We start from the raw sequence: 21,278 nt of genomic DNA, 5'->3' as shown, positions 1-21,278 counted from the left end.
TGCGAGTTCTTTATCGAGATGGAGATTGAAGACGGTTACACTCTCCAGTCCCGGAACGACCACAGAGACTCAGGCTTCCTTTTAACCGGTTTTATTCAAGCATATGCAAGGGAGCCGCAATCATTCCTAGGAATCAAGTCCCAGCTCCCAGATTGATTACATTTCATTACTTTTGTACTTTTTTCTTATCATAATACATTTCAGTACATTTGAATACATCCAATCGGTAACCAACACACCGGTCCCATGCTAACTCTATCCTACTGAGTACATAAACATGTGATTTTGCTAACCAATTATTCTAAAGGGTGTATACATAATTATATTATCCAATCAAAATTAAAATACGCACGCAAAGACCTTGGTTCGCACAGCTCAAGACTACTTGTGTTTCATCAAAGCCCTCTCTTTGTCCATTGTATGTCTTCCCATATCTAAGCTAAAACCATCTGCCCCTTCCCTCTGTGAGAGGGGAGTACACTTAATCTAATTTATGTCCTGCTTGTGTCTCCAGTCTGACTCTCAAGGCTGTGCAATGTTCATCTGGTAATCTTCAACTCTTAATATGTTTAGCAGCCATGTTTAGCTGGAGATTTAAGGATTTTTCAGTAAATTCTTACTGTGTTCTCTTTTAGCATTTTTAATTTCCCCCTAGCAGAGAGTGATGTAGTTGATTCTGAGACTAGGGTCCTGAATCTTAATAAAGGAAACTAGGATGGTATGAGGCGCGAGTTGGCTATGATGGATTGGGAAACGTTACTTAAAGGGATGATGGTGGATAGGCAATGGCAAACGTTCATAGAGCGCATGGGTAAACTGCAACAACTGTTTATTCCTGTCTGGCACAAAAGTAAAACAGGAAAGGTGGCCAAACCATGGATTACAAGGGAAAATAGAGATAATTAGATCCAAGGAAGAGGCATACAAATTGGCCAGAAAAAACAACAGACCTGTGGATTGGGAGCAGTTTAGAATTCAGCAAAGGAGAGGCCAAGGGATTGATTAAGAAGGGGAATACAGAGTGCGAGAGTAAGCTTGTGAGGAACATAAAAACTGACTGTAAAAGTTTCTACAGGTGTGTGAAGAGAAAAAGATTGGCAAAGACAAATGTAGGTTCCTTACACTCAGAAACAGAGGAATTTATAATGGGGAACAAAGAAATGGCTGACCAACTAAATACATACTTTGGTTCTGTCTTCACAAAGGAGGACACAGATAACATACCAGAAATGTTGGGGAACACAGGGTTTAGTGAGAGGGAGGAACTGAAAGAAATCAGTATTAGTAGGGAAATGGTGTTGGAGAAATTGATGGGATTGAAGGCCGATAAATCCCCAGGGCCTGATAATCTACATCCCAGAGTACTTAAGGAAGTGTCCCTAGAAATAGTGGATGCATTGATGGTCATCTTCCGAGATTCTATGGACTCTGGAATAGTTCCTACAGATTGGAGGGTAGCTAATGTAACCCCACTATTTAAAAAGAGAGGTAGAGAGAAAACAGGGAATTATAGACCAGTCAGCCTGACGTCGGTAGTAGGGAAAACTCTAGAGTCCATTATAAAAGATTTAATAGCTGAGCACTTGGAAAACAGTAGCAGAATCGGACAGAGTCAGCATGGATTTATGAAAGGGAAACCATGCTTGACAAATCTACTGGAATTTTTCGAGGATGTAACTAGTAGAGTTGATGAGGGGGAGTCAGTGGATGTGGTTTATTTGGACTTTCAGAAGGCTTTCGACAAAGTCCCACATAAGAGATTGGCATGTAAAATTAAAGCGCTTGGAATTGGGGGTAGTGTATTGAGATGGATAGAAAACTGGTTGGCAGACAGGAAACAAAGAGTAGGAATAAATGGGCTTTTTTCCGAATGGCAGGCAGTGACTAGTGGGGTACTGCAGGTATCAGTGCTGGGACCCCAGCTATTCACAATATATATTAATGATTTGGATGAGGGAACGAAATGTAATATCTCCAAATTTGCATATGACACAAAGCTGGGTGGGAGGGTGAGCTGTGGGGAGGATGCAGAGATGCTTTAGTGTGATTTGGACAAGCTGAGTGGGCAAATGCATGGCAGATGCAGTATAATGTGGATAAATGTGAGGTTATCCAATTTGGTAGCAAAAACAGGAAGGCAGATTATTATCTGAAATGGCTATAAATTGAGAGAGGGGAATGTGCAACGAGACATGGGTGTCCTCATGTACCAGTCGCTGAAGGTAAGCATGTAGGTGCAGCAGGCGGCAAAGAAGGAAAATGGTATGTTGGCCTTCATAGCGAGAGGATTCGAGTACAGGAACAGGGATGTCTTGCTGCAATTGTACAAGACCTTGGTGAGACCACACCTGGAATATTGTGTGCAGTTTTGGTCCCTTATCTGAGGAAGGATGTTTTTGCTAGAGAGAGTGCCGTGAAGGTTTACCAGACTGATTCCTGGGATGGCGGGACTGACATAAGAGGAGAGGTTGAGGTCGGTTAGGATTATATTCGCTGGAGTTCAGAAGAATGAGGGGCGATCTCATAGAAACCTATAAAATTCTAACAGGACTAGACAGGGTAGATGCAGGAAGGATGTTCCCGATGGTGGGGGAGTCCAGAACCAGGGGTCACAGTCTGAAGATATGGGGTAGACCATTTAGGACTGAGATGAGGAGAAATTTCTTCACCCAGAGAGTGGTGAGCCTGTGGAATTCGCTACCGCAGAAAGTAGTTGAGGTCAAAACATTGTATGTTTTCAAGAAGGAGTTGGATATAGCTCTTGGGGCGAAAGGGATCAAAGGGTATGGGGAGAAAGCGGGAGCAGGCTATTGAGTTGGATGATCAGCCATGATCATAATGAATGGCGGAGTAGGCTTGAAGGGCCGAATGGCCTCCCCCTGCTCCTAGTTTCTATGTATGTTTCTATATATATGTCATATCCAACTCATTCCTTTCATCTGTCTCATATCCCCATGCCCCATTCCACCCCTCCTATGCATTTTCCCATATGTCCCCCCACCCCCCCTCCCCCCCATGCTGTCCCCCTTTCTTCCTGCAAAATGTGTTATGTTCGTTGAGTTTGCTCTGCAAAACTCTGATGTTCTGCAACTGCGGGATAATTAGATTGGCTAATTAGATATGTTAAAACTTTATTGTAACATCTGAGTACGGAGTGCACCAGGCACTGCCCACCAAATAAACCTAAACATTTTTTTTTATTCGCGGGATGTGGACATCACTGGCTGGGCCAGCATTTATTGCCTATCTCTAATTGCCCCTTGAGAAGGCGGTGGGGAGCTGCCTTCTTGAACCACTGCAGTCCCTGTGGTGTGGGTACACCCACAGTGCTGTTAGGGAGGGAGTTCCAGGGTTTTGACCCAGCGACAGTGAAGGAACGGCCGATATATTTCCAAGTCAGGATGGTGAGTGACTTGGAGGGGAACTTGCAGGTGGTGGTGTTCCCATGTGTCTGCTGCCCTTGTCCTTCTAGGTGGTAGAGGTCGTGGGTTTGGAAGGTGCTGTCTAAGGAGCCTTGGTGAGTTCCTGCAGTGCGTCTTGTAGATGGTACACACACTGCTGCTACTGTGCGTCGGTGGAGGAGTCGGCCATTCGGTCCATCGAAGCAACGCATCCAAATTCACCTGTTCCTCTGTAGAATGATGCACTCGTCACATGGCATGGCATGTTTCAAATCACTCGGATACTGCGCCTCAAAATGTGTTACGTGAAAGAAATCTACTGGTACTTGAATGAATCAAATCCTCCCACTGTCTCTCGAGAAAGTCTGTTCTATAGGTTGACCACCTGCTCACTGAAAGATTGCTTCACGCACTTCAGGTGCGGACCATGTCCTCTGGTTCGACTGTTCTGGACAAGATAAAGCAGCTCGTCATGGTTGACATTATCTAGTCCTTTTAGATTCCTAAATCAAATGAATGTATCACTTCTCAATCATCTCTCCAACCTACATCTTCCCTCATAACCCAGTCCCTCCAAGTCCTCCACCATCCCAGTTCTGTACCCTTTCAACTGCTGCAATACCTTTTTATTGTACAGTGGCGACCAGGACAGTACACAATATTCCAAGGGTGATTATTTGTAAGGTGGCACTATTTCAGCTCAATATTGACCCTTCAACACCCACCCCCAGCATCTGATTTCACTTCCGGGCCCTTGGATCTTCTCTCATTTTCCACGCACATTATTTTCTTTACATTTAGGTAAGAGCTATGCTCTGGTTGGTTTTGTCCCCCACTTTTCACTTCTCTATATTGAATTTCAATCTGCCAGCCGTCTGCCCAATTCCCCAGCTTATTCAAATCCTCCTTAGCTTACCGTGTTTATATTCGCCCGATGCCAACCTACCCTCTAATTATTTTTTTTTTTTGAGTGCACGAGTGCTTTGTTTAAGTGTGTGAGCCTGTTTAAGTTTCTTTTCACAGTTGTGCGTGTGTGTGGTAAGTTAAAGTGGTAGGCATATGCCTGTGTGGAAACTTTGGCGTTCCTGCATGTCGGCGCAGCCTAGAGTTAACATTGTCCACCACCTTCATTAACTTTGAATCAACTGCAAAGTTAGCCACTGTGCTTGTCACACTGAGCTTCAGATCATTTATGAAGATATGCAACAGGCTGCTGAAGCCCAGGCTGATGACAATCCCTGTACCACTACCTTCCGCGTTCCATCAACCAACCAATTTGTGTATCCACTGTCAAATATTTCCACTCGTTCCCGCTTCCTCCATTTTCAGTACCAACTTTCCTGCATCAAGGGTCCTGTTGAAATCCAAGTGCACCACATCCACTGCGGCACCCCACCAACCTTTGAGTTGTACCCGCAGAGAAAACCAGTACGTTCCATCGGCAACACCTCCCTCTCTGTGAACTCTCATTGGTTATCCTTTCATCATTTTGCTTCTGTTCAGATGCCCATCATCTTGCCTTTTGAGTTGGGTTCATAACTTCACCCACAATGGGCATTAAGCTTGCTGGTCTGTAGTCTCCTGGGACACTGGACATCCCTTGGGATAAATCTTCCAGTTGTGGTGCAGTGAGTAGAGTTACATGTATGCCCTGAACCAGGGTGTGGCTGGCAGGAGCCACGCCTCCTACTCAGGGGCCCCTTCACTAATACCAAAACTCAGATGTAAGGGGAGATGGTGGCATAGTGGGAATATCACTGGACTAGTAATCCAAAGGCACAAGTTCAAACCCCACCACAGCAGCTGAATTTAAATTAAATTAATAAAATCTAGAATTGAAAGTTAGGCTCAGTGAGTGATGGTGATCATGAAACTATCATTGATTGTTGTAAGAACCCATCTGGTTCAGAGAAGGAAATTTGCCATCCTTACCTCGTCTGGCCTGCATGTGATTCCAGGCCCATTGCCCTCTGAAATGTCATAGCCACTCAATTCAAGGGCCATTAGGGATGGGCAACAAACGCCAACCTTGCCATTGGCACCCACATCACATAAAAGAATAAAAACATCAACAGTTAGTTACCTACCTTGTAGGGCCATCTTCACTCTTCAGAGGTCACACCTCGTCCACGTTTCATTGAAACGTAGCCCAGCTTCATAGGCTCCTGAGAAGCGTGTGTCGAAAATGGTGCCACTATTGCTGTACATAGGTGGTATGGCATCCCAATTCCATGCCTTTTAATGTCTCCAGGGGCCAGGTACCAGGTCAAGTTGGCCTGGAACTAAATCTATTCATCGTTTGCTCCCAAATACCAAGAAGATGGGGTGAGGGGAGTAGACGGGTGAGACTGCAGTGCGTAGAAGGTATTTGAAGAATGTAGCTCCTAGGAGATCAGCAATCTATCATTTATTCTTCATGAAGCGTACGAGGTAGGAGCACACCAAACACAGTGCAAATTCAGGAGTGTGAAGGCACAATACTTCACAGGCCACATTATACCAGGGCAAATAGGACCTCAATTTAGGCCTCATCTGAAACAAGGCACCTCTGACAGTGCAGCAAATGTTGGTGTTCAGAGGGACCCGCATGTCCTTGTTCATGAGTCACTAGCATGCAGGTGCAACAATCACTAAGGAAAGCAAAGGGTATGTTGGCCTTCATCGCCAGGGGATTTGAGTACAAAAGGTGGTCTTACTGCAATTGTGTCGAGCCTTGGTGAGATCCCACCCGGAGTATTGTGGACAGTTTTGGTCTCCTTATCTATGGAAAGATATACTTTCCATAGAGGAGGTTCACCAGAATAATCCCTGGGATGGTGGGATTGTCTTTTGGGGAGAGATTGAGGAAACCCGGCCTGTATTCTCTAGGGTTTTGAAGAATGAGAGGTGATCTCGTTGAAATTTTACAAAATTCTTACAGGATGGATGTAGGTAGGATGTTGCCCCTGGCTGGTGAGTCTAGAGCCAGGGAACATAATCTCAGTATAAGGGGTAGGCCATTTAAGACTGAGAAGAGGAGGAATTTCCTCAGTCAGAGGGTGTTGAATCTTTGGAATTCTCCATGCCAGGGGGCTGTGGAAGCTCAATCATTGAGAATGCTCAAGACAGAGATCGCTAGCTTCCTGGAGACTAATGATATCAAGGGATATGGGAGACAGCTCAGGAAAGTAGGTAGATGATCCACCATGATCTAATTGAATGCCAGAGCATGCTCAGTGGGCTGAATGATCTACTCCTGTTCCTATGTTCCCGTCTGCTTTTCCTAATATAGGTACCCTTCCCGTTCTGGCATCATGAGGGGAGTCAAACTTCGTCTAGTGCTTACTGCCTCCCCTACCCTACAAACGTGTAACAACAATCCATACGTACTGACGTATTTGAATTTCACAATTGTCGTGAACACTGCGATGACGATTATTTGTATTGTGTGTGAATTGTATGGAAACAATTGAGATTTGTTCACCAATTGTGCGAGCCTGTCAATGTCGTCTTGTATTGTGTCGCCTTCACCCTCAGTATTAAACATGCCTGGCAATGTACTGTCATATTCATACTTTGATATTGTACTTACAATTCCTGAGTCAAAATTATTTTTAGAAATGGTGAACAACATTTATTGCTTTTGAGAAAGCTGTAAGCCACCTTCTTGAACCACTGCAGTGCGTGTACAGGTACGCCTGTAATGCTGATAGACAGGGGATTCCAGGATTTTGACCCAGCCACGATGAAGGAATGACTATATATGTGCACGTTGGGATGTGAGACTTGAAGGGAATGTAGGTAATTTAAAGAGAGCTAGGATGAAAGGGATATTAACACCGCAGGTTACCAGAGGATATCTTTACTACCGACGGATCACATCTAAGCTCTCCAGTCCTGCCACATCCAGTTGTGAATGGTGGTGGACAATTAAACAACTCACTGGAGGAGGCTCCACAAATATCCCCATCCTCAGAGCCCAGAACATCAGTGCAAAAGACAAGGCTGAAGCATTTGCAACAATCTTCAGCCAGAAGTGCCGAGTGGATGATCCATCTCAGCCTCCTCCTGAGGTCCCCAGAATCACAGATGCCTGTCTTTTGCCAATTCACTCCTCATGATATAAAGAATGGCTGAGGACACTGGACACTGCGACGGCTATGGGTCCTGACAACATTCCGCAAATACTACTCAAACGTTGTGCTCCAGAACTTGCCGCACTGGAGATGGTTGGATTCTCTCTCGGAGATGGTCATTGCCTGGCATGAATGTTACTTGCCACTTATCAGCCCAAGCCTGAATGTTACCCAGGTCTTGCTGCATATGGATATGGTCTGCTTTGGTGCCTGAGGAGGAGTCACAAATGGCATTGACCATTGACAGCCAAGTTGTTCCAGTATAGCTACAACACTGGCATCTACCCGGCAATGTGGAAAATCGACCAGGTATGTCCTGTCCACAAACAGCCAGACAAATCCAACCAGGCACATTATCTCCCCAGTTTACTTTTAATCAACAAAGTGATGGAAGGGTTGTCGACAGTGCAATCAAGCGGCACTTACACCTACAGCAATAACCAGCTCACTGGTGCTCAGTTTGGGTTTCACTAAGGCCACTCAGCTCCTGACCTCATTACAGCCTTGGTTCAAACATGAGGTGAGAGTGACTGCCCTTGACATCAAGGTAGCATTTGACTGAATGTGGCAACAAGGAGCCCTAGCAAAACTGGAGTCAATAGGAATGGGGGAGAAAACTCTCCACTGGTTGGAGTCATACCTAGCACAAAGGAAGATGGTTGTGGTTTTTGGAGGTCAATCATCTCAGTACCAGGACATCACTGCAGGAGTTCCTCAGGGCAGTATCCTCGGCCCAACCATCTTCAGCTACTTCATCAATGACCTTCCCTCTATTATAAAGTCAGAAGTGGAGATGCTTGGTGATTGCACAATGGTTAGTATCATTTGTGACTCCTCAGATACCAAAGCAGACCATGTCCATATACTGCAAGACCTGGGTAACATTCAGGCTTGGACTGACAAGTGGCAAGTACCATTCGCGCCACTTAAATGCCAGGCAATGACCATCTCCAACAAGAGCGAATCCAACCATCTGCCAGTTGACATTCAATGGCATTACCATCACTGAGTCCCTTGCTATCAATATCCTGGGGGGGGTTACCATTGACCAGAAGCTGAGCTGGACCAGCCATATAAATACTGTGGCTGCAAGAGCAGATCAGAGGCTTGCAATTATGCAGAGTAACTCACCTCCCAACTCCCCAAAGCCTGTCCGCCATCTACAAGGCACAAGTCTGGAATGTGATGGAACAATCTCCGCTTGCTTGGATAAGTGCAGGTCCAACAACACTCAAGAAGCTTGACCTCATCAAAGACAAAGCAGCCCGCTTGTTTGGTACCCCATCCACTACCTTAAACATTCACTCTCTCCACCACTGATGCACAGTGGCAGCAGAGTGCACCACCTACAATGAGCACTGCAGCAACTCATCAAGGCTCCTTCGACAATACCTTCCAAACCCACGACCTCTACCATCTAGGACAAGGGCGGCAGATACATGGGAACACCACCAACTGGAAGTCCCCCTCCAAGTCACTCACTGTCCTTACTGGAACTATATCACCATTCCTTCACTGTCACTGGATCAAAATCTTGGAACTCCCTCCCTAACACTGTGGGTGTACCGACACCACATGGATTGCAGCAGTTCAAGAAGGCAGCTTACCACCACCTTCTCAAGGGGCAATTAGGGATGGGCATCAATGCCAGTGACCCCCACATCCCATGAAAAAATAGATATTAAAAAAAAAAGCAGCTTTTATGGTCACTTTATCTGATGCCTGCCCAGAAATGATTTATTGAATTAAATTTCATATTTCATCGCGCTCATGGCCAGTGGGGTGTTAGGTAAGGATCAGAACCACGAGGCTATAAAATTGGGAATCAATGTGTATGGAGGAAAGTGGGGGGAAACTGGTGAATAGCCACGAAAGACCTAAACAGCCACAGAGCGGGTTCAGATGGAACCGGGTTCAAAATCCGACTCGCAAAAGCTGCTGGAGGTAATGAAGAGTACAAATGGCAGTTGTCTCAAAATGTTCTTCATTCTATTTATTATTTACAGAATCAACAGCATGGTGAGGATTTAAAACAGATCACATCGAGGACCACAGCAAACCAATTTGTGGGGAAGGGGTACTTCATCTTCAAACCGACAAAATGGTGGAAGAAACCAAAGGTTGTTCAACAGCTTCGGACGTTCCACGCCTATCATCTGCCACACTCGGAAGTCCTGGGGACTGATGCCCATTCATTGGCGATACAGTTCGTGTAGCAGTCTGAGGGAGATGTTCAGGAGTGCTGCTCTACTACCACCTGTTTTGGGCAGATCTGGATACTCTGTTCTTTGCCACTGCCCGTGGATGGGAGTTAACAGCTAAGCTGTTCTAAAGGTTCTAATAGTACACTTCAGGCGCCAAGGAGAATGATTTACCATCCCTCCTGAATTGCGAAGTACATTTCTTAATGTGGCGACTAACAACCATGCAGGAACAGGAAGCACCCCCTCTCGCAGGGGGAACACTCTCAAAACGTAAGATACAGGGGTCGATAACTGGGGCGACGGCTAGCTCGGAGCTTCGGGACTGAACTTCAGTTTTACTACAAGTAAACGGGGAAGAAAGGCGGTGGTGGATCACCACCACCACCTCAAGGGGCAATTAGGGATGGGCAATAAAGGCTGGCCTAGCCAGCGACGCCCACATCCCGTGAACGAATAAAAACAAAAGTGGCACCAGTTCTTCGCTCTACGCACTGGCAGTTTTATTAGAAGTTAGACTACGATGCGAACGGTTACGGTGGTAGTACAGGATTGAATGAGGAACCATTTTTTAAGGCACTTCCTTCTTGTTATAATCCCTCCTCCTCCTCCTCCACGGAGGGTGTAGGGGAGGGGGCGTGAACGTGGGAGAGGGCGAGGAAGATGGGGGTGGATGGGAGGGGACTGGCCAATGCAGAAAATGATAACTGGGACAAGAGTTGCCGATATGACTGGGGATCGAGCTGGGATGTCATGCTTTTGAGAACTTCACTACTATAAACAAGGTGTGCACTGCAACAGCACTGGTGTAATGCGCTGCAGCATCAATGGAGAAACACGATTTCTTCTATGGAAACGTCACTTAGATTGTAATGCGGCTGGGGATGGTGGTGATGAATAGCCAGGGCACATCCGGCCTTGGGTTTAATGTATTGATTCAAAGACAACGCAGCAGTGAAACGTCAGCCTGGATTACGTACTGTGTAGTGGGGCTTCAACCCACAACCTTCTGAGGGCAGAGTAAGATGCTGACTGAGCCGAAACCTTTGAGAAGAGAGCTTCAATTCCTCTCTTATTCTCACATCTTTTGTTTTCACAGCTTTGGTCCAAATGAGAATGAGTGATAACTCACAACGTGACAAAGCAACAGCCCTCTCACACACCGTCTCGTACGCCGTGACCCCTTTTTGGACAAAAGCCACGGCCCCTCCCCAATCCACATGAATCATGGGCAAGGTGCCCTGTACAATAAGGGCTCTCACCACAGTGAGCTCACACTCAACTTACTAAGACAGCATTAGAGACGACGCAGCTGTAGTGAATTATGTAACGCACACAGCTCTGGCTGAGGCTGCTAGACTAACTTTCGAATTAAACAGCAGAAGCTTTTTTTGGCACTCCCTAAAAACTGCTGGCGTCAGCTCTTCTGACGGGGGCAGCAGCCTAACCTCGTGCAACCTCAAGAGTAGAGTGACAGGGCCCCAATGCTCAGCACTCGTCCCCTACCCCCTGGATGCCTCCCCTCACCGAATCAGGTGAACAGTCAGCCAGTAAATGATGAGGGGTTGAAATGCAGCGACAGCCAGGGTGACATACATCCGCAGCTGGTTTCTGGAGCTGTGGCTGGTAACTCCATCTGAGGTGGAGGACAGGACCTTCATCCTCAAGGAGCGGACCTGTGGGGAGCAAAGTGGAGAGAGGGTCAGAAATAGCGAGGTGGCACTGGCAGCCAACGGAGACAACAGTTATACTAGCACAGAGAGTCAATCAGATGCGGCATGCTGGGGGCGGAGAGGGCGAGTGAACTTAAAACTAATCGGTGCAAACACATAGTATTGCTGAAAAACAGACATGCTGTCAAAGCTTTTCATCTTGAACTCATCAGGACAGATGCAAGGATATCAAATTTCAAAGAGAGCAGCAAGTTACACTGCATGAGAAAACGGGTGCTGATTTGTTGAGGGGTTGCGACGGAGAATGCACCAGGGAACTATTGTCCCCCAGGCTTTTGTTTAATTCAAAAAGGTGCAATGCCTGGACATGTTCCTTTTGCCTGCCTATGAATATACGTAGCATCTAACAAGCCTGAGTGAGCCACACTGCGAGCCCGGCTGCTCTTAAATTGGTTGTTACCGTAATTTGTAGCACATTCGGGGTTCTTCAGTAAGTGCTGTCCAATAGCGGAATCAAATCTAACTTTAGACATTACATCCGGAGTTTTGCAACCATGGGCTGGCCAAGTACGGTCAATACTCTGCCTATTGCGAACAGCCGAAGGGCCATGCTATTTGATCGATCTGCCAGTTGTTGGGGCGTACGGTCTACATATCCGGCATCAGCACCTAAATTCATATATCACATCACTCATTTGTGTCACAAGCAGAACGTCTTTTTGGCTTGATGACAGCATCCTGTTAGTGGAAAATACCACTTGTGCTGCTACTGCATGAAACAGCTAGCTTCACCTGTTGCTCAAAACACATTATAACGGCCCAGAATTTGCAGGAGTGGGGCATCTCACGCTATGCCTCACTGGTTAGACCTTTTCCTTCAGTTCCAAAGTGTTTGCCTGGAAGCGCAGACTGATAACTGCATGGCGAGGGCAATCTAGGACCTTCATGAATGATGAGACCAAGAGTCTATCGCCTTAACCAGTGAGATTTAAGGATTGAGAAAGAAACAGAGGCGACGGAGAAGGAAATTGGGTGAATTAGAGAGTCAAATCATTTACAGAAAGAGAAATAGAGGGGGGCGGGGGGGGAGAAAGATTGGATTAAGAGGAGAAAAAAATGATGGAAGAAAAGCAAGGAAACAAATTAAACTTAAAACTTATGAAATCTCGAAACCGAGTCTCATTCCTGATGGTGATAAATTCTTAAAACAGCTCTCTTTCTGTGGGGAGAGATTGATTGGTATTCGCACACTGTTAAAGGTTACTTGCACAGTTCAGTATCAGCTCTAACTTTCTGCAGCGAGCGGAACAGGCCAGTAACGTGCTAATCCAACAAGTTCCAAAAATCAGGGGGAGGGCGATGGCACGATGCCACGTGCACGAAGCCAGCGGCATAAATCGATCAGCTCGTTCTAGAGATTTGCAATTCACGGCTACGTGCCTCGATTCTCTGAACCAGCTGGCTGATATGCTCATTAATAACAGCGCCCGCTGTCAACCTGCCATTTGCTTCCCCAACAGAATTTGGGACATTGTGCGTGAGCGAGTGGTTAAACTATGGAACAAGGTCCTGGGGATGACAGTGGAAGCAGGCTGCACTGATTCATTCGAATACAAGTTAGATTTCTTTTCAGGACAGCTAACGTTTTAGAATACAGTACGTGAACGATTGGAGACATGATGTGCGGGCGAGTGGAGCCTGCTTTGGGGCGGGGGGGATGGGGGAATTAGGTACATTTTGATTCTTATGGTTCCCAAAGCTCTCCATAACTGAGTTTTCCCCTCACCTCTTAGAACACAGTGCCAAAGGTTAGGTGCAAAGAATTTTGTTTAAGAGATGAGTGATCTGGAACGCACTACCAGAAAGGGTGGTGGAAACAGGTTCAATGAAACTTTTGAAAAGGAATTGGATACACACTGGTACCTCTCCAGTCCAGCTGCCCCGAAACCTTTTGGACGGACCCAAGCATCATCTTAGTACAGTACTTTGGATGCGGGAAAAATGGAAGGTAGGGTAATAGCAAAACACTGCAGGCGCTGGAAATCTGAAATAAGATCAGAAAGTGCTGGAAAAGCGCGGCAGGTCTGGCCGCATCCGCGGAGAGAGAAACAGAGTTAACGTTTCGAGTCCAATACGACTGCTCTTCAGAACTGGAGAGGGGTAGAAATGTGATGCGTTCTACGCTGTTGAAAAAGGGGGGAGGGTCAGTTGGAGCAAAAGGGAAGATCAGGGATGGGTTAGAGGACGGGAGAGATTGAATTTCAAAGATGTCATGGAACAAAAGGCAAAGGGAGTGGTGATGGTTATAGTAAAGCAACGAAGCATTGGCCCAGAGTAAGCGTTGGTGGCAGAGTAAAGGATGGCTCTGCCTGAAAGCAAAAAACATGAAAACCAGATACAGACTGGCACTTGGGCAAAAAAAAAAAAAGAAACTCAAAGTGGAGGACAGAGTTCATGGTCTGATGTTGTGGGACTCCATGTTGAATCCAGAGGCCTGCAAAGTGCCTAACTGGAAGACTGTTCCTCAAGCTTGCGCTGGGCTTCACTGGAACAGTTCAGGAGCCGAGGAAAGAAACGTGAGCCAAGCTGGTGAATTAAAACGGCGAGAAGTCAGGGTCATGCTTGCTGACTGAGCAAAGGTGTTCCGCAAAGCGGTCACCCAGTCTGTATTTGGTCTCCCCCCCCTTGTAGAGGAGGCTGCATTGCGAGCAGCGAATACAGTAGACTAAATGGAAAGAAGCACAAGTAAATCGCTGCTTCACCTGGAAGAGGTGTTAGGGGGGCCTTGGACAGTGAGGAAAGGGGAGGTAAAATGGCAGGTGTTGTACCTCCTGCGATTGCGTGGGAAGGGGATGAGGCACTGGGGGTGATAGAAGAGTGGACCGTGGTGTTTTAATGTTTTTTTGCTTTCAGGCAGAGCTGTCCTTTATTCTGCTATTAACACTTACTCTGGGACAATGCTTTGTTTCTTCACTATAATCGTTACCGCTCCCCTTTGCCTTACCACACCATGACATCTTTGTTATTCAATCTATCCCGCCCTCTAACCTCTCCCTGACATTCCCTTTTCTTCTACCTGATCCTCCCACCCCTCCCCAAAACCCTTTATTCAACAGCATAAAACACACCACATTTCTAACACTCTCTCCAGTTCTGAAGAGTCAGACTGGACTGGAAAAACTCTCTTTCCACAGACGCTGCCAAACCTGCTGTGTTTTTGTTTTTATTGTGGAAGATAAGGGTATTTGGATAAGCAAAATAATTTTTTATCACTGCTTTATAATGCTTAATCACTGTTTTATGTCAGGTAAATATTTATTTTTTAAGATGTTTCCTGGGTCTCACACAGTCGATCAGGCATTCCAGTTTCATTCCATAACACACAAAATTCTGAAATGCAGAAGTTACTTGGTCCCAAGAACCTGGACTAGAGAGGTTACAGCATGGGGTTAAGGAGGAGGTATTTTGTTGAGCTATGGGGAAAGGTTTGGGGGGGGAAAGAGGGGAAGTACATAGTCCTTTCAAAAGAGCCAGCACACAGGGCGCTGGGCCAAATGGCCTCCTTCTGAGCTGTGTGCTTCAACATCTGGTCTGGACTGTCAAAGGCTAATTGATGAAGATTAACTCCACGATTAATGAACAATTCCATTACTGCTGCTATCATGAGAGTTCAGAGAGGGTAGAGGGCAGGCTCAGGCCTTAACAGTTTTCTTCAGCTCTGGTGAGGCAGGAGAATGTGAGGGAGTCACTTACTAGGAAGAACATGATGGCGCAAGAGCTCCAAGCCAGTGCCACATAGTAGCCATCTCGCCCAAACAGCAAGCCCCCTAGAATGGTGATTATCATCCTGGCAGAGAAATAGGAAGAGATTGCTGTTAACTGCTCCGTCACAGGATACATTGAGACAGAAAATTCAAATATACACAAAAGATTAGGTGTCAGATAGCGATATAGCCGAACTCAGAGCAGGAGGTTAGGTTCCTGCGTCATCAGCATTACCAGGGAGAAGGAAAATAGTGTGAGTGATTTAGTGCTAATAAAAGAAAAGCTTGCATTTCTAGAGCATCTTCTTACAACCGCAGGACATCCCAAAGCACTTTACAGCCAATTAAGTACTTATTTAAGTATAGTCATTGCTGCAGGAAACAGGGCAGCCAATTTGTGCACAGCGAATTCCTAAAAACACCATGGAAACGTATTTAAGGTTTCACCCGTCAGATCGATGGATGAGTGTTCAGCAAAACAAAAAACAGTTTACAGTCAAGGTTGATGTCGTCTTATATGTGACGTTAGGCCAAGTCTTGATTTGCACAACTTTAGATCTTAAACTCCCCCTCCCCCCATCCCCACCCCGTTTCTCCCCCCACCCCCCCGCTTTTTTTTTTCAATAATTTATATAGATTCTTCTTTCCCCACCTATTTCCATTATTTTTAAATCTAAAACTAAAACCTTGTTAGTCTTTCCACCCCACCCCCACTAGAGCTGTACTTTGAATATCCTGTCTTCCATTCTTAATTAGCACTTTTCTTAGACAAATATCACCACCTTCAACACCTCTTTGACCCTTTTGTCTGTGACATCTTTTGATTATCTGCTCATCTCCACAATCACCACACCCTCAATGTCTCCCCACCCCCACCCCCCCCAACACCCACCCCGCCCACCTTAAACCAGTTTATATTTCTCCCTTCTTCTAACTATGCTTCAGTTCTGCCGAAGGGCCATGAAGGCTCGAAACGTTAACTGATTTCTTCTCCGCCGATGCTGTCAGACATGCTGAGTTTTTCCAGGTAATTCTGTTTTTGTTCTTGATTTGCATAGCCAATCGCAAATACTGCACATGAAGTCAGCGCTGGCAGGATGGATGGAGGCACTGGCTTTGTGCCGCGCTCACTTGCCCTGAAGGCACTCGGCCCTGTTGTGCTCAAATGTTGAAGTGGCTTGATGACAGAGGCTTCTCCGTTTGGGTCTGTCCAAGGTTGTTTCTCCTCAGGGACCGGGATCCAGCTCGCAAGCTCCGAGGTTAGCCGTCAGGTTGTCTTTACCCCCGAGTTTGGGACGCCCTGTGGTGTGGGTGCCCGTGTTCAGCTGGCTGTGGCGTCCTGCCCTTGGCACGCAGGAGAGCTCCAATGTGAGCTACGTGTCCCACCCGCCGAAGCTGAGCTCTGATGATGAGCACACTCTCGAGGCCGGGTAGGTAGCGCTCTGCAAGATCCTCGGTATTGGGGATTTTGTTCTGCCACCTGATGTTGCAAATAGATCTCAGACAGTGAAGATGGAATGTCTCTAGTTGCTTCATGTGACGCTGGGAGGTTGTCTCATACTTGCACCCGTAAAGAAGTGATGTGAAAACCATTGCCTGGTAGGTTATGATCTTTGTCCTGAGGCAAACTCTATGCTCTTTGCAAAGTCCAAGTGAGCCTGCCAAACGTTGAGCTTGCTTTTGCCAGGCAATGCTTGATTTCGTCGACCAGCATCGTGTCATTGGAGAGGATACCCCCTCGATAACAAAGCTTTTACACTGAACGGCGGGGTGTGTTGCTGAAAGCGACTGTGGGATCTTGGAGTATGCGGCCAGGGTGGGTTAATACAAGATCCCTGTCTTCTTCGAACTTAGTGTCAAGCTAAGTGTTTTGACGCTAGGGCAAAGCGGTGAACAAGCAGCTGAATGTCCTCTGGAGTACGTGCAATGACAGCGCAGTAGTCTGCAAACTCGAGTTCACCCAGGAGCTGTTCCAAGCTCGGTAGCAAGGCTGTGTATTGGCTCCAGCTTGGTTTGCCACATGCTCTTGGCCATGCACGCAGAAGGTCTTGACACAGGAGCACGCACTCAACTCAGGGCAGATCGCAACCTCTTCAATTTGCGAAGGCTCAAGGCTTGCACAAAGGTTACTGAACAGCTACTGAGCGGACTCTTTCTCGTGAACGACTGCGCACGGAAATACATTACCGGATCACTTGTTTTTAGTGATGTTGGTTGAGGGATAAATATTGACTGCAGGACACTCGGGAGAGCACCCCCTGCTCTTCTTCCAACAGCGACCATGGGATCTTTTACATCCACCCGAGAGGGACCTTATTTGAACATCTCATCCGAAAGATGGCACCTTTGACAGTGCAGCACTCCCTCAGTGATGCTTTAACATGTCAGCCTAGATTTTGTGTAGAAAGCTCTGGAGCGGGGCGGGGGGGTCAAAGCATTCGGACTCTGGTCCTTTTTGTGAGACTTTGTCAAGTTCCAATCACTGCCAAACACCCAGCATAGGTGAGGATATTGTTGTCCTTCATTATACACTCCCTGTTATCTACACTGCATCGCTGTTGGGTTTCCACTGTGCAAGAAGCCTCTTGGAATGAGAAAAGAGAGTGATCACTTCCTGGGTAAAGGACTGAGCCATATAGACACCAGCCCTCTGCCCAGTTAGCACCTCACCAGGGTGCAGCAGCTGATGCCCCTGCAGCACATAAAAAAAACCCCTCCTCCGATTCCTGCTCCCTTAGTTTAAATTGTACAATTTACAGAATGGGAGGAGGCCATTCGGCCCCATGTCAGTGCTAGCTCTATGTCTCAGTTTTATTATCAACTCTAATCCCATTTCTCTTCTCTTACTCCATATTCTCCCTTGTTGAAAATCCCTATCCGATTTCCTTTTCAATGAAGTTATTCTTCACCCACAGGCTGGCCTTCGGTGGCATCATCTGCAATCGGGGGAGGTCACTGAGGATACCCCAGCAGTACCTCTACACCACCTCTCTCAGCACTCCACTGCCTCTGGCATCTTGGTCTTTATCCATAACCTGCCCATGGCCCCACCCCACCTCGCTCCCCAGTCTCCACCCTTTGGTCTGTGGTGTTTATACCAATTGCCTTTACTCTCTCCAACCGTTGTTCACAATCTACACTGTGCGAATGGAAAGTTCAGGCAGCCTTTGCCCCGCACATGATGTGTGGCGGTGGGAGGTGGTCACATCCTGTAAGTATAAGAGGGGTTCAAGGCTGGAGTATAACTCGCAGCATCAGATGGTGGCAATAAATCACTCGAGCTTTGCTCTCATGATTAGATTGCAGTCCGTGTCTCTCTCTCACACACACACACACACACTCTCGCTCTCTCACACACACACACTCTCGCTCTCTCACACACACACACTCTCGCTCTCTCACACACACACACTCTCGCTCTCTCACACACACACACTCTCGCTCGCTCTCTCTCACACACACACACTCTCTCTCTCACACACACACACTCTCGCTCGCTCTCTCTCACACACACACTCTCTCTCTCACACACACTCTCTCTCTCACACACACTCTCTCTCTCACACACACTCACTCTCTCTCTCACACACTCTCACTCACACACACACTCTCACACACACACACTCTCGCTCGCTCTCTCTCACACACACACACTCTCGCTCTCTCTCTCACACACACACACTCTCGCTCGCTCTCTCACACACACACACTCTCGCTCGCTCTCTCTCACACACACACACACACACACACACTCTCGCTCGCTCTCTCTCACACACACACACACACACACACACACTCTCGCTCGCTCTCTCTCACACACACACACTCTCTCTCGCTCTCTCTCACACACACACACTCTCTCGCTCTCTCTCTCTCACACACACACACTCTCTCTCGCTCTCTCTCACACACACACACTCTCTCTCGCTCTCTCTCACACACACACACTCTCTCTCGCTCTCTCTCTCACACACACACACTCTCTCTCGCTCTCTCTCACACACACACACTCTCTCTCGCTCGCTCTCTCTCACACACACACACTCTCGCTCGCTCTCTCTCACACACACACACTCTCGCTCGCTCTCTCTCACACACACACACTCTCTCTCGCTCTCTCTCTCACACACTCTCTCTCGCTCTCTCTCACACACACACACACTCTCGCTCGCTCTCTCTCACACACACACACACACACTCTCGCTCGCTCTCTCTCACACACACACACTCTCTCTCGCTCGCTCTCTCTCACACACACACACTCTCTCTCGCTCGCTCTCTCTCACACACACACACTCTCTCTCGCTCGCTCTCTCTCACACACACACACACTCTCGCTCGCTCTCTCACACACACACACTCTCTCTCGCTCTCACACACACTCACTCACTCTCTCTCTCACACACACACTCACTCTCTCTCTCACACACACTCACTCTCTCTCTCACACACACTCACTCTCTCTCTCACACACACTCACTCTCTCTCTCACACACACTCACTCTCTCTCTCACACACACTCACTCTCTCTCTCACACACACTCACTCTCTCTCTCACACACACTCACTCTCTCTCTCACACACACTCACTCTCTCTCTCACACACACTCACTCTCTCTCTCACACACACTCACACTCTCTCTCTCACACACACTCACACTCTCTCTCTCACACACACTCACACTCTCTCTCTCACACACACTCACACTCTCTCTCTCACACACACTCACACTCTCTCTCTCACACACACTCACACTCTCTCTCTCACACACACTCACACTCTCTCTCTCACACACACTCACACTCTCTCTCTCACACACACTCACACTCTCTCTCTCACACACACTCACACTCTCTCTCTCACACACACTCACACTCTCTCTCTCACACACACTCACACTCTCTCTCTCACACACACTCACACACTCTCTCTCACACACACTCACACACTCTCTCTCACACACACTCACACACTCTCTCTCACACACACTCACACTCTCTCTCTCACACACACTCACACTCTCTCTCTCACACACACTCACACTCTCTCTCTCACACACACTCACACTCTCTCTCTCACACACACTCACACTCTCTCTCTCACACACACTCACACTCTCTCTCTCACACACACTCACACTCTCTCTCTCACACACACTCACACTCTCTCTCTCACACACACTCACACTCTCTCTCTCACACACACTCACACTCTCTCTCTCACACACACTCACACTCTCTCTCTCACACACACTCACACTCTCTCTCTCACACACACTCACACTCTCTCTCTCACACACACTCACACTCTCTCTCTCACACACACTCACACTCTCTCTCTCACACACACTCACACTCTCTCTCTCACACACACTCACACTCTCTCTCTCACACACACTCACACTCTCTCTCTCACACACACTCACACTCTCTCTCTCACACACACTCACACTCTCTCTCTCACACACACTCACACTCTCTCTCTCACACACACTCACACTCTCTCTCTCACACACACTCACACTCTCTCTCTCACACACACTCACACTCTCTCTCACACACACTCTCTCTCTCCACACGAGCTCACACTCTCTCTCTCACACACACTCACACTCTCTCTCTCACACACACTCACACTCTCTCTCTCACACACACTCACACTCTCTCTCTCACACACACTCACACTCTCTCTCTCACACACACTCACACTCTCTCTCTCACACACACTCACACTCTCTCTCTCACACACACTCACACTCTCTCTCTCACACACACTCACACTCTCTCTCTCACACACACTCACACTCTCTCTCTCACACACACTCACACTCTCTCTCTCACACACACTCACACTCTCTCTCTCACACACACTCACACTCTCTCTCTCACACACACTCACACTCTCTCTCTCACACACACTCACACTCTCTCTCTCACACACACTCACACTCTCTCTCTCACACACACTCACACTCTCTCTCTCACACACACTCACACTCTCTCTCTCACACACACTCACACTCTCTCTCTCACACACACTCACACTCTCTCTCTCACACACACTCACACTCTCTCTCTCACACACACTCACACTCTCTCTCTCACACACACTCACACTCTCTCT

General features: G+C 47.3%; 1 protein-coding gene across 3 annotated transcripts in view; it reads right to left on the bottom strand.

Moving 5' to 3' along the window:
- naaladl1 (N-acetylated alpha-linked acidic dipeptidase like 1) overlaps positions 1 to 21,278 on the bottom strand; it is a 105,081-nt gene that overhangs the window by 58,350 nt on the left and 25,453 nt on the right. For all 3 annotated transcript variants that reach the window (XM_078532912.1, XM_078532915.1, XM_078532913.1), the window contains exons 7-8: positions 15,144 to 15,237; positions 11,245 to 11,393 (exon numbers count right to left, since the gene is read on the bottom strand). In XM_078532912.1, the coding sequence (XP_078389038.1) occupies positions 11,245 to 11,393; positions 15,144 to 15,237 (243 nt within the window). The remainder of the gene's footprint in view (positions 1 to 11,244; positions 11,394 to 15,143; positions 15,238 to 21,278) is intronic.

The sequence above is a fragment of the Cetorhinus maximus genome, chromosome 31 (assembly GCF_964194155.1).
Source record: "Cetorhinus maximus chromosome 31, sCetMax3.hap1.1, whole genome shotgun sequence".
In the NCBI taxonomy this organism is placed as follows: Eukaryota; Metazoa; Chordata; class Chondrichthyes; order Lamniformes; family Cetorhinidae; genus Cetorhinus; species Cetorhinus maximus.
Note: the sequence above shows the minus strand (reverse complement) of the source record. Positions and strands in the feature narration are given on the sequence as shown.